Source organism: Contarinia nasturtii, unplaced genomic scaffold (assembly GCF_009176525.2).
Source record: "Contarinia nasturtii isolate CC-2019 unplaced genomic scaffold, AAFC_CNas_1.1 Cnas_scaffold_2806, whole genome shotgun sequence".
Classification (NCBI taxonomy): domain Eukaryota; kingdom Metazoa; phylum Arthropoda; class Insecta; order Diptera; family Cecidomyiidae; genus Contarinia; species Contarinia nasturtii.
The window spans coordinates 632,535-648,147 of NW_022200123.1; the positions used below are offsets into that span (position 1 = coordinate 632,535).

At 32.7% G+C, this 15,613-nt stretch overlaps 1 protein-coding gene across 1 annotated transcript in view; it reads right to left on the reverse strand.

The window, feature by feature from the left end:
• The window catches only part of LOC116349236 (acetylcholine receptor subunit alpha-like 1), a 151,706-nt gene that overhangs the window by 35,493 nt on the left and 100,600 nt on the right, over positions 1–15,613 (reverse strand). Inside the window, exon 4 of the mRNA XM_031780580.1 lies at positions 4,577–4,783. Coding sequence (XP_031636440.1) covers positions 4,577–4,765 — 189 coding nt within the window. The 5' untranslated portion in view covers positions 4,766–4,783. The remainder of the gene's footprint in view (positions 1–4,576; positions 4,784–15,613) is intronic.

The following is a 15,613-nucleotide window of genomic DNA, read 5'->3' on the forward strand; positions in this document are numbered from 1 at the left end:
CACGAGTGAAATGTTAATTTGTTCACTGCAAATCTTCTTATCGCATTTTCAATTCCAATGCCAATGGCAAGTGCTGGAATACATTTTAATGGTGTTCTTTTTCCATTCGAATGGAAAAAGTGCTATAGCTCCGACTGGAAATGACTTCAAATGCATATAATTCAATTAGTCAAAAGCAAAACGATGAATAAAAAAGCGAGCGGGAAAATGCTCATTTGTTTTAGAACGACAACATACAAATTTACATTTGTTTAACGACATGTTCGCTTCATTCGAATTGTGTCTGCATCTCACGTAAGACACACAGTCTATCTTTTTCTCTCTCTCACTCGTTTGTCCAAGAGCTTTTTCATATCGTTTATTTTACTCCCAGTTGTCATTGATAAATTACATCTAATTTATTTCATTTTCATAAATTTTCGTTTTGGCTTTGTTCTCTCTCTCTCTCTCTCTCTCTCTCTCTCTCTATCTGTATCTGTTGTCACGCCTGGAAGTTTTTACGAACGTTGCATTAAAATGCTTTCAAGTGTTTCGAAAAATAAGATGAAAATGGAAAATTATTCTAATAATAGAAATTAGCTGGTGTGTTAACGCGTTCGAGTGCTGAGATTCATTGCGTTTGAATGATGGTTTCAATTACGTGCACAATCTATCCACTGAATGTGATTTCAATGTTTGAATACAAAGTGGTGTGTGCGACATTTATTTTAATTTTTGTTAGCCACTTGCAGTATCACTGATTTTCCTTTATCCAGAATGCAAAATTTTAATTAACAGTCTTTGGTAACATTCAATTAAACTACAATTAATTTTGTCTTTTTCGTCACCAAAACGTTAATATTCTTTGTTGCTGCACAATCGAAATTTGTTAAATGCACTCGATCCAAGTTCGATTGGCACAATTCTCTGTTTGACACATTTCGGTTTTTTGCTCTGATCATGATTCATGACAGATTAATTAAAAACATTTTATTGAAGTAATCAATCAATTTTCACTGTCAAAACTTTCCAATATTGCATCATACATTTCAAAGGTGCATTTCGAGAGTAAAACAACGGCACAATTGGAATTTGTCCATTCAAATGTCGAGAACAATGTAAATCATCATCGATGTCATGTGTATTGTAATTCGAAAAGTTCTGCAATGCATACCGTTGGGAAAACAATCAAACACCTGTTATCAGTTTTTTTTGTTTTCATCAAAATCATGCCTCCATTAAATATGCTTGTCACCTTGATACGATTATTTAGATACGGAAATGTGATTTGGGTAAAAAATACGGAAATGTGATTTGATTTCTATTTAAATGTCAATTTCAAAGGACTCGTGCCAAGTATAACAAGGGGGCGGGAAATGATTTAAAATTCATTGTTGACGAATTTTACGTGATGTAACGCAATCAAAATCTATCATTTATAATTTCAAAAAAAAAAAACTTTTGGAAAATCGATTAATTTATTAGACTTGCGGTGTCGCTGGTATTGTTTATATCATACATGCAACATATTCATTTATCTGTTATGGCATCGATGGATAAAATCCATGGCAGTAGCTCAATAGGTTGTATGTTATGAAGCATAAAAATGAATCTGACACTTGAACTTCTTCATCAAGTGAGTTTTTGACATGTAATTACAATCTGCACGCAGACATGTGTGCATTCTTTTGCCAGCGCACTGCATACTGATGGACGAGAAGGAAGATTTGCACCCTCTTTGATGTAGGACAACGACATGATAAAATCCACACAGCATAAATCCTTGGCCATAAAACTAACAGAATAATTATCACTAAAGAGAAAAATATTTTCGCTCACAGCAACAGTGACAATCTATGCAAATGTATGTAAATGTATGCGCTTTTTCCACAAAAGCACACCACTTTTTTTCCATTCAAATAATTACAAATTTACATTTACATTAACAATTTTATTTTTTGTTGGTGATGATGATAACAGTGGCGGTTGACAACGACAACGGTTGCTAGATAAGACTCATTAAGTGCTGCATACTTCAAAGCCAATTGAAAGAATTTTTTTTTTGCCAAAGAGAGAATGTGAAACATAAAAGAACTGAACTTTGAGAATATGCACATGAAACTTTTGCGGGCACACACATCCACACTTTCTTCTTTTTTTAAATTACCGTAGTCCCCTGAAGCCAATTTGCATGTCAATGCCGTTTTGTCTGCCTTTTATCGTACCTATTTCACCTAGTTGCTGTTGTTGTTCTTTTTTTGTCAATTTCATTTTAATTTGTGTTTGTGACGAGATAAAAAAAAATATGACGCTTGAGGTCACAATATAACGTGACTAGATTTTTATTTAATACTTTTGCATGAATCGTTTTGAAGTAGAAATGTGACAGTCAGTTAGCTAGGAAAGATGCTTTTTCACAATAAAAAATGCGTTTTATAAAATCAGTGCGAAAAAAGAGTTTCTTTTTCATTTTCAAAAGAATTTCGTTCGGTTTTCATTGTCGGTTTTCATTGGTACGAATTTCAAAAGCACCGTGTAAAAACAACGTGACTCGTTGCTATTTTGTAAATTCACAATTGTGTAATGTGGCCAGACAGAAGCCAATGTATTTACATGAAATTTACCGTGCTCCGAAATGAAAACAATCGGAAATACATTTTAAAAACAACATAGAGAGAGAGAGAGAAAAGCTTTTCGCATTCTGATCCATTAGACATAGACTCTCGGTATATCCATGTAGAGTTTCTAAAACATATGCAACATACTGTGCAAGTGTGCACGACTATTTATGTGCTTCATGTGATTGAGTGAGAAACCATTGCCGCCATTTGACTTGGGGCTGTTTTCTCTGTATTCAGACGATTTTTTGTTCGCTTTGTCCTTGATTGTGTGTGATCTGCATATTTTGTTGATTTTACTGTTTCATTCGGCGTTAATTTGCTACTGCATTTCACTACGCCAATGAGAATTGAAATGGTTTCCCGGAGCTATTTACACGTGCCGATGGAAAAAAAGCATAGCTTAATCAAATGACGAAGAAATAAAATAATTTGTTTGCTTTGGATGGGACATTCAATGTTTTAAAAGCAGTCCAATGGTGTGTATTATACCAATTTTGCCAGCAATTCACAAAATTTTCATTAATTTGATTAGAAAAAATGGTTATGTGCTCTGTGAATTAACAATGAAATCGTAGACGTTTTTAAAAACAGAAAATTACGTTGAATAGATCCATTTGGAGTTTTGAATAAATTGATATCTGATATTTATGCCGAATCAACAATATCGATTTCATTTAGATCCTCGTGCAAAAACGTGACCGTCTGGCTACTTAAAAATAAATCAGTTCTCCGAAAAAAGCGACAAAATATGATAAAAGGTCACTTTCTATTGATATAAGTGGTGATAAAGTGATTTTAGACAACTGGACACACATTTTTGTTTAAAAAAGGTCGATTCTGATTAGCTGAGATTCTGATTCGCAATAATTGCATTTTCATACGGGACACTTTTGCTTAAAAATTACTTACCGGCAGCGCTAAGACACTGATGCAAACATTCGAATATCGAAATTAAATGATCGACTACAACGCAATTTCTTAATTCACAAGTCAGATTGATGATGTGTATTGTAATAAATTAAATTTATAAATCTCATGTAACGTCCATACTAATATTGGTAATTATGGAACATACAGCATATATAATCGAATCGTGTATTCGAAGAAGAAGTCGGTTACCATGTCGACTGTTTGTTGGTATAGAAAATGAGAAAATCGCATGATTGGCAATTTCGTTGTTATAACTCATTAAATTGGAATAACCACAACGAGACAACGCTATGCACCGTGAACGAATTGAATTTTATGCCGAACTGGTTAAATGTAATAATGAATGGCAACTTCAACATGGCAATATAATAACATAAGCGCGACTAACTTTCAGCAAAGTTGCCATTAAGTTATGATGTATACGACGATAAGATATTTTGATAAACGGTAACACTAATTAAGTTGTGCACATTGAGCGTCTAGCGCGCTTTCACATTCTCTTTAATCGATGATGTAACGCAATTCAAATGTTATGTTGTAAAGTATACAACATAAGATTTTATAGAATTGCTTATACACCTATCCCGCTTGGGGATGTATTTAAACAATTATAAATCCGAAATGAAACAGAAAAACAAAACTGTTTGTCGAAGATAAATGATGCGTTTTGAAATGTTTGGTAGAAAATGTTGTTTATTCATGAAACGAAAGCTAAAGCGGATAATCGTGTTTTTCATACGATTTTGATTGCCTTCAGCAACGATATTACTTAAACCAAATTGACTTTCTTTTGGATACATCTTGCTATTTTAAAATAGAAAAGTTGAATTCGTCTGTCTCTCTAACATTTATCCGGATGACGATCAAGTTTTTTTCAAGCAAAAAGTTTTTAATCTTGACATTACCGAAAAAAAAGACGAAAATAAAATGTGAAAACATTACAACAATAAACGAACGAGCTATTTAAACTGAATAAAAACACGAATTTTCAAATGTTAACATGCAAGATAAAGTTGAATTGATAATGTTTGTTTGTTTGTACTTACGACATCAATTAATTGTGACAGCCTCAGTCCCAATTTTACTGTTAATCGATCCGAATTGTTGCCAACGGGTCGAATCAAACGATTGTAATTGCTTAGTAAATCGTCGTAAAGACGTTTTGCTTCCGGATTTGCCATGCCAGTTGCAAATTGTAATGCTATGAACATAGCAATAAGCAGCGTGCTCCCCATCTTAGGCGAGATCCACCCCTGAAATATTGAACAACAAGAATCATTAAAATCATATTCTTCTTTTTCTAAAGAAAAAATATTAACATAAATTTTGTGCTTGGAATAATTAAAATTGATGTGCAAACCACATCGGCATCCGCATAGATTTTAAAGTGTATTTTCGAATTGAAAATAGATGTTTGTTAGTTAAAAAAAAAAATCAGGTCAATTTTGTGTCCATGTACCGTGCCATACGAACAAATAACAATGTTATATTAATGCAATTAACATTGAACGAATATGGATGAGAATAATAATTAAAGGTAATTGGATTGACAGCAACATCTTTTACAATATACATTATGACATTGTGTAATTGATGACATTTCTCACTTTAGATTAGTCTTAATGCCATTAAGTCATACATTAGTTTATGCCAATGTTTCTCCAGAACATTCACATTCTTCTCGTTTTGTATTTCAATCTCCATCTAAATGAATAAATCCGTCAATAGATAATTAGATTGAAAAGTTCCTTGTCAATGATGCAGATATACAATCGATACACATCTATTCGTCGACAATGAGTTTTATAATAATAATCTGCTATGTTTATAATGTAACAACGACATTCAGTTGATTTCCCAGTTGACTCAAAATCATGCAAAGTTGGCTGTCGTTTGTTGGCAATATAATCAAATTGTCGATTCACATCGAAAAGTTTTTCGGAAATCACGATTCGTCATTCATCACACTGGTTTGCTGTATTGTAATCGCATCCAGCTGCTAGTGAACAGCAACTATTAATAACAGCAAAATATCGGCTATTTCAACTTTTCTTACCGTCAATTTTTAATTTTGAAGTATAAGCGATATTTTCCATTTAAAAATGAAGCTATATCAAATATAAATGAGTTGACATTTTTTTGGCAAATTGTCGAGAAATGAAATGTGTGCACTTGGTTCCAAAATCAAAAATCACGGCCGTTTTTAGTCGAATGGACGGAATTGACTAAACAAATGCGAAAATGGTGCTTCGTGTGACATTGACAAATCGTTGATATTTAATAAAACCGTCTCTGAATCACGAAACAAAAACAAATGGCACCCGTAATGATATTATTTTTCATTGAATTAGTAAGGAGTCAAGGCTAGCCATGGGGATCAACAGATAGTTTTGATTAAACAAACAGCTTGTCATCAATACACGTCGCATTTCAATGAAAAATTCATTTGCAGCACACGAAAACATCGCAAAGTAGCCAAAGTAATGGCGGAGCATTTTTTTTGTGTTTTCTACATATTGTCTGAATTTATTACGATTTCAGCACATCGAAAATGTTGGAAAGTGTATTTTGTTTTGAGGTGCAAACACTCTTCAAATATGAATGAAATTCGCTCATGAAAATCAACAAATGGATGAACCAATTTCAGATAGAACTTGTGATTGGATCGGAACATAAATAAATAATGAAAAAAACCAAGCCGACGAAAATGATGGCATTGAAATCATTTTAATTCAAATCTCGCACTAGATATTCCAGTTTCGCATGAATCCTATTCATACAGTACTGCCTATGTAATCAGGCTTGATTGATTTTCTTATTATGTTACATTGGCAGAAGCAACAGAAGTGGCAATACGTAACGAAAAACAACTGGGAATACACATTAAATAAAATGTCAGCCATTTTCGTATTTCTTCAATTCTGTTACCATTCCAGGTAAATTCATAAGCTCATATTGATCTTGAATGATGATTCACACAAAGTTCTTGATATATTCTTTTAAGTCGACTGGGAAAAATCAATGATTATTCTTACTTCATTCAATCGGATTTAAATAAATATGGTTTCGAATGGTATTGATATGGTCGTTGCTATTATTTCAACGATGTAAATCCCAGAAAATTGATGACACATTCCAGTTTTATATGAAGGATAATAAAGATTATTACTCCAACTATATGACATTTGCATATATTGAGTGCATTGCCATTATGCCATTGTGATAGTTGCAAGACTGGAATCACCATCAGAGACAAATGAAGAATATATGCAAACGATTTTCAATAATAACTGATAAGATCATTGCAAAACGCATATGTATGGTAATGCTGTACATTCAATTTGGTTGTCGAACGCGAATTTCTTCACTTTTATAAGAAAAAATTCAGATTTTTCAATTTCCGTATTTGCATTTTCGATCTGATCCAATGGAAATTGAATAAAAAATGAACGCCACCAATGACAAATGTGAACATTCATTTTTGAACCGCAAACGAGTTGCTGCTCATGCTGTACGCTCGAATTTCGCTTTAAATGCACACTTTTTTCTCTTTAAACCCCCTCACTTGCACGCGATTTTCGTTTCCCTACACGTGTATAACGATACAGCATTTGAATCGATACTAAATCGATGATGACGACGAATGATATATTGTTGGCAATTTAATGCAGTTTGTGTGATTCGAATTTCAACCATCTTGCAGACAAACCGTTTTAAAATTTCACTTCAGTCGAAAACAAACAGAACATCAACATTTATTTTCGGTCAAATGGATTCCGATTGAATTAGATTCTTCTTGAATATTACTTGCTCAAGTTAACTATTCTATCTCTATCTGGGTCTCAATTGAAACCGAGAAAAAAGCTGAATATATATTTTGTTTTAGAGTCAGTAATTCCAGTGGTGCACACATATCATAAAACGACTTGATTCAGTAAATTTCAAAGCATGTATATTCAGATTAAAATATTCTGGTGCATTAACAACAATCGTAAAATACAGTTTTAGTGTTCACATTCAAAATGTTCATTCATGACAAAATGCGATAGTTTCGCATCAACATTTTACCGTACCAAAGTGAATTCGAATCATTTGATGCACACTCATCCAATTCTGTGGAACATGTACACATGTACATTCCATACTTTGAACACATTCCGACACATTTCCAAGCACTAAACGATTTTTAATTCAATTTTATCAAATGCCATAAAGTGAAAATGGTACTTAAAATTCCACATGGAGCACATTCTTAATGGAAAATATGTAGTTCAGTTGCACATTGCATAGCGTACAATAACAACAGTTAACAACGGCACCTGTATATCTTTACCTCGCCATCGTGCAAGCAAAGTTGATAATAGCTGCCATTGCAGCTAAGCCGGATAGATTTTTCTGTCGTCGAAATAGTTTTCTTTTTCTTCACATCTTTTCTATAAAGTGCATTAAATGCAATAAATATTTACTCTAATCTAAGAATGGTGGAATGTGTGTAGCATCGATGCAAGCTATCCATTCAATGTATTGCTTGACGATATGTTTCGCTGTTTATTTACAATGCAATACAATTTAATGATGCTATGGATGTTATGCTCATTTTGTGAACGACGATGATGACGAGCGAAAGAGGCGTTGCATCACTAACATACTCGTTCCCTGGAGATTTGAAAGTTTCTTTATTTAGCTCACAGTATCTTGCCACAATGATATCGGTGTGGCGAATAAAAGGATTGAAATGAATCTGTATGCCAGCATATAGGTATATATCAAATGACAGAAGTAGTTATTCGGATAATCTTAATTCATATCTATTTGATTTGAATGCTTTATAACGACATCATGTAAATGTGATTTAAATCGCAAAATGTGCCGTCAGATTTGAGGTGTAGCATTTCAAACGAACATTGCAGAGAGCATTCACTGATTGATGTGAATAATACAGTAAAACATGCAGATAATATCAAATGAGCATGACTCACTGCTGCCATATGTGGTTATTTGAAGATTTAGCCTCATTTGTGGATGAATTTACCCATTAAATTGCTCTTTCAAACATCGGAAATGAAATGCTTTAGTCACCAATTTTACCTAATTGCGTACATTCAGTTCCGGTTTTCGTTGTACGAAACGATGGTGTTTTTTTTCTTCGTTTCCTTAAGTGTTGAATGCGGAGAAAGAAAAAAGCACGAAATATAAAAAAAGAGCTCCGTTTTCTTAGCAAACTATGGATCGAATAAACTGATGATTTTCGTACAAATATTTGCTCAAATTACTTTGCACACGGAAAACGAATGTAAACAGTGTACGAAATCAGCGAGATCTCATTAGATGCTGAATTGGAAAACAAACGTCAGCTAGTTTGTCGTTTCGCTTTGCCGTATAATAAACCACTACACTTCACTTCATTCCATTCGCGCAAATTATTTACATTGTAATTTATTTTCACACTCCTTCATTAGAGGGCTGGCAAAAAATGCCAAAAAGAAGAAGAAGAAGAGGAAGAGGAAGAAATCCGGTTCATCAAAGGCGCTGCCTTCCAAAATAGTGAAATATTCAACATTTAATGCTTCACAAATTAACGTCGGAATGATGCAAAATATAGCGCTGATAAATGTGAATCGCATGAAACTTTGTTTATATTCTGTTGAAACTACAATTTTTCGCATGCTTCTTGGAATTGAAAACTGTTGACGAAGCATGATTTCACGAGTATGCAACGCAAATGCAAATTTATCCGAAAAATAAACATGCAATCCATGTTTTTCGTCAAGATTCGTCGACAGTGTATTCAATTAAATTAAAACATGTTGTTTGGTATTATAACTCCTTTGCCACACCCATTGCAGACAATTTCATGCGAACGTTGTAAATACGCGGGTGACTTTGTTTGTGCTTTTAAAATGCAACAAACCAACGCATCAGTTTACATGTTAAAAGTCAAAACATTCAAACCAAATTGTTTCTTATGCACTTTGAAACATACGAATTTAATAAAACTTCAATGATGCACGATTTTTTTTACTGTTGCGATATAACATGTAATCGGCAGCACATTCAAGCGGCAAAACTGAGTTCAATTGTTTGGAAGAAATTTGACTACGCACATATTTCCAACAAATTTCAACCAATTCGAAGTTCAGGCGAAATGGTTGAGAGTTTCTAATGTAAACTTAAACTATGTATTGAGTTTTTCGACTTAAAAGCCTTGAGCGGTTTTCCAGACCACTTTTGAATCGATCTTTCGATTGTTTTGTGGAATGTTGAATATGTCCACGACCCTATGAAGATACTTCAAATATTCAATTGTTCACCATAAAAATGGTGACCATTAGAGTATCTTTTGGAAATGGAATCAAATCATTGAAAGGACGTAGTCTTTGAAAAGTGTTTCTGTTTAAGTTTAATTGAGTTAATATCAATGGAAATGATCATTTAAATTATATGTTTTGTTCAATTTTGATGATATTTCAAATTACCATCTGATGAATAATATTGATGTGTAACATTTACATTGTTACATTGGGGCAACATTTTTGGATGCTGCGTTATATGTCTTGCAAACAATCCCATTTGGCTGTATATCTTTACCTCTCTATTTCACACTTCGATTCAAGCTACATCATCTAATGTTTGTCGAAAAACAAACTGTTGCCCTTTGTGTTCCTCTCAAACAAGCCACGGGAACAATTGAATTAATGTCATTTGGGACAGAGGTTTTTGTATTCCAACTGTTCACAATGAAAAGACGATATCCAGCTATCGGTTTCAACCGATATTATTTACACCAAAAACTGATACACTTCCTTTGATTGTAATGTTTGAGATGGTATTCGCTCACAATTTTCATTTTAATGATGTGAAATGCTCGACTTTTGTGAATAAAAATTGATATTAGCGTGAAAAAGAAAATTACATTCAAATGAAAGACTGAAAATCAAGTAAATTATGTGAAATTGGTTTAATACGATTGGTTCAAAACAAGCATACAGCGGTTGAATCGGTTTTCACATTACATTGTAATTAAATATATTATTTGGATGGATTTTTTCACATAAAGATGATACTCTATTTCATTAATGGCTGGATTCAAGTCAAACAACCAAATTCATGTTCATCCATATTTTAATAATAAATTGGCTTGAAGCTATAATATTGAAGTTCATATTTATCATTTGAATTCAAACCAAAATCTCAAACTAAAAAAATTGAATGGAGCTCATATGTAAATGTGACTTGCAGTTGTAAACATCAATCCATTTTCCATTAGCCTTGGCTTACACCAACAACTGGTGTAAGCCAATCGTTAGCCAGCTATCTGTGTGACTACGTACAATTCTCACTGACGTTTATGAGTGACATACAACTCAGTGCATGTATATATGTATGTATTAGTGCTGGTTTACACATTCGTTAGCCAGTGTATACATTTGTGGCAAATTGGCGAGCTAATGTGCCCATCACTGCAAATATTGATACATATATTTGTTCTAATATCCGACACCGCACCACCGCTCAATCAATGTGTACGGTGCAATGGAAATATAATATAGATCTACAGACACAGGTGATGAAGTATCATAGTAAAAAAATTATTTATTTACATTTCGATGGAAAATGTAATATGTACTACACATATTAACCAAATGTCAATAATTTCACAATGTAAAATACCTGATTGACATTGTAAATTTGAACAACAGGGATAAATAAACGACAGATAAAGAGAATTCAATGTGACAATAATAAGTTTCAAATCAAAGATAAATTTGTTGTTTTGCATATAAACCTCTTTTAATATTGACAAAAACTTCTCGTTGAAATAAACTTGATTTGATACCAGAATTATGTGCAGAGACTGTTTTTCACGGCAATATATGTGAGGAGGAGCTTTCTACGGAGCCGGAGGAGCAGATATATTATAATGTTAGATAAAAAAAAATTATTTTTTCAATTCTCTTCTGGCTCTTCAGAGGAGCGGCTCTCACATATGCTGCACTGCGAAACAGTCTCTGATTATATGTATTTTTTTTAAAGCTTATACAGGAAAAATATGCACAATATGGAGTTTGTTTTTGTTAGTTTTCTTCAACTTTTTGCTGATGGCGTTCATCATCCATTCAACCTTTCGAATAACAATAATATGGAGAACATGGTACCCATTAAAAGGTTGAAATATCATCATTCACTTAAACTGATGCTCTAACTATTTACTATATACAGATGGTATAAACTGTACATGTTACACAAAAGTTTTGCCGTATGCGGTCTCATTTTTGTATCGTATGAACGGTTCGAACGAACGTGATTGTTTATCCTTAGCTTGTCATTTCGATTCAAACTATTTTTCATCCGACTGATAGAAAAAGAGAAGATGAACAGTATCATATAGAATGATGAAGTCAACAAGCGGCTATGTTTTCATTGTTATTCTCTGGCAGGTGCACTGCTCTCTCTCTCTCTCTCTCTCTCTCTCTCTCTCTCAATCTTTCTTTCGCTCTCTAAATCTGTATGTCTTGTGTTGCTCCGACGAAGAAAAAAACGTTCATGGAGTGTTTATAGTTTTGAGTATTTACTGAGATTTGTATGCAATACGTATACGCTTTGAAACATACTGAATGAATTCACAATAAGTTTTAAAGTTTGTGGTTTCATGCACTTCGTGCATCGAATATCAGCTTTTTATTGGCTGCAATTCTATCAACAGATGTGAAAAATCGTTTTTCCACCAAACAAATGCATATTTTCGTCGTATGCTCTATTTCAAGTATTATATATGTTTCAACACTCAAAACATCTATTCATTACAAAAAGAGAGATGAAGTGAAAATAAATTCATAATTTTCTTCTTGACCAAATTAACAAATGATAAACGATTTATAACTCTCATATTATTACTATGCTTTTTAACATTGACACTTTTATTTCATTCACTAAACAAAATCCGTTTTTTTTCCAACTTTCGAAATTATTTGTGCGAAAAAAAACCCGGAAGTTTTATCGCATCTTCTAAAGAATTTAAATTTACGACAAAAGATTCTGCGCGCAAATATTTTCTCGAAGGATAAATTAATGTGTTGCAGAGAAAATCTTTTCCAAGTATTTATATTATATCATTATATTGCTCTGTGTCACAAGAAATTTATAACGGTTTTTCGACATCAGGAATTTTGGATACAATTTTCTATTAAATACTTTGCATAAGCAAAAGTATCGTTAAATAGGGTATACATTTTTCGGGTTTGTCGTTTTTTTGCTGTTCATAAAATACTTCATCATTATATGAACTATGCTTGATCAGATAGTTTTGTATTATATAGAGACGTATAAGCTCTTGATACCAGATTAAGTTTGGTTAAATTTTGAACTCAAAATGCCATGCATCCGTTCCACCTTACAACTGTGTGTATTCTAATGAATTACTGATAACTTTGAAGAAATTTGAACATATTTAACAGCGATGAAGCTCATCAAAACCATAAAACATTGAATCTATATACAGAAAATTCCATCCGGAAATCTCAAACAGATACCATAGAATGTCGACTGTCGATAAATAGATGGAATAACTGAACTTATATTTATTGTTCCACATATTAACCGAACAAAAGTATTTGCTGACGCATTTATTCCTTTTTGGATGAAATATATCCAGGACTAGCTATATCATTTGCTCTTGAAATTGACCAATATGAAATTCAATTCCGATGTAATCTCATGAAATCCTATGAGTACTCTTACTTTTTTTCATAAACATACATAGTAGGTACATATAATACATTTATAAAACATCTGTTATATAATATAAATGGCGTACAATACGAAAATTAATGAGATTTCGGTTATACATGTCAACATCTCGTGCTGAATATCATCGAGTCGAAATCACTCTCAAATACTCATAAAGAATAAATAGACATTTCCGAGTCTAGAATACACTTATTTCGGGAAATATCATTTCAAATATCGAAATAATTCGTAGAAATATATATTGAAATTGAGAGAATATATTTTGAAATTAATAAGCTTGATTCCTCGAAAAAGACTCTTTGTTTTATGGAATTGATTTCAAACATAATATGTTGAACAGACATATTGATTCGACTGATTATTAAAACCCTTTTCTCATTGGATTCGGAGAAACATGTTTCGAAAATGTTATCAACAAAACTCATGCCAAAGAAAATGTTGAGATTTTGATTGAGTGCTTTCAGCTAGGCTTTCAGTGTGCATATTTTGTGATGGCAAATTAGTCTAATTTGTCTATTTGAATTCATTGAATAAAGAATGTTTATATGAAAATGAAACTTCTGAATTTCAACACCTCTGCTATCTTCTTATATTTTCAAACATAAATCAAGAATCCAAAACATGGATATGCGTGTTAACGGCAACCATTTGTTATTGTATTTAAGAAGTCGATATGGCCTTAATTGAAGCTAGAATTGAAGATATTGCATGAGAAGTGGATTCATAATCATTCATTAGATCTTTTAAGACTTCAATTTTGAATGTAATAGTCGTAATTGGCGCAAAAAAGAAACCTACACGAGAAACTTATAAGAGTGTTTTTTTAAATTCATACCAGACAGATTTGTGCAAGCATCTAATTTAAACGTATTTATGAAGAAAAAAAACTCTCGAGTATTATTGTGTACTGTGAAAGTTGGTTCTAATTAGGTAATATCTCGAGTGTAGTTTTTGGGTGTTGGCGGCTAATAATAATAATGATAATAATAAGAGCTATTCAGCATTCATTTCTAGAAAGCCTTATTTAAATCATGCGTTTTAAGTTCACATAATAAACATCCAGACGTTAATATGAACTAAGATATTCTGAGAATGATGAAGCCATTTTCCATATTAAATTCTTTCCCGTTCACTTACTTGCTATGGAATCTATGGTATTCATGTCTTCCCACAAGAGTCTATTCAGTGTGTCGTGACGCAATTTATTGCTAATAATATATTTTCCATTCGATTCTAAGAGCGTTGAGATTATTTATGTCATCAACACACAAGCAAAGGTCTTCCCATAAAAGTTCCATTTTAATAGAAAGAATCAAAGGTTTTTTTTCTTCTTCTCTCGGTTGGAAAGAGATAAAAAATATTGTCGCCATTGTCCACAACTAACAAAACAGGAAAATTTGGTGAGCATAAATATGATGATATTTCGGTCGGTGCGGTGCGATTTTCACAAGACTTTCGGATGTACAGATGATAGAAAGTAGTAAAAATGGAATGAAGCTCTCACTCTCTTTGCTTTCTCACCCAAATGAATAACACTTTCATCATGATAGATGCTTTTGAATGCGATTTCCCACTCTTGGCCATGTTTTATGTTGGTCTCTTTTATATACCCGGCCATGGAAAAACTTTCTTAAGAAGATTATGCAGAAAAGCTCATATTGTTCGTCGTCTGTTTTGATGCTAGAGCTTACATAAGAAAGAGCGAAAGAAAAAAAACAGAAATTTTTGGTTATATAAAAACGATAAGAAAAGTACACATAGTACGTTTACGATGCCGTCGACTTTTATTTTCGCCTTCAAAATGATAAACATTCACTATAACCATTTTTTATCGTTTACATCATTGATTTATTATTTACAATAATTTTTCGGTTCCTGTTTTTATAGCAGCTGGCTGTCAAAGTGGTGCTAGAGAAGAACATGAGCCAACAAACATTTTGTGTAACCGAAAAACTTGCCGTTTGTTTTCATCTCTGTTGCTGTGTTGAACTGGCAAAATTTCGGCAAAATAAAGTTATGATCAATTGTTTGGAAATGGCTTTTTGTTTAAAGAGCAGTGCTTGTTTCTCTATCTGTTTTTATTATTGCAAAATCTTCGATTGGTTTATTTATTGCCTAATGCCTAATTTTATTTACCACTACAAACTTTCTCCGCTTACTAGAATATTAGAATCGAAAATGGGGCCAATAAAGACGAAGAGGTTTTTAAAAGAGATTCGGAAAATGATTTACGTCACTTAGATCGATAGAATACTACATATACATCGTAATGCGGATCAAAATTCATGATTGTGAACAAGAAATATTCCGACATACAACAAGTCGCATTAATTTGA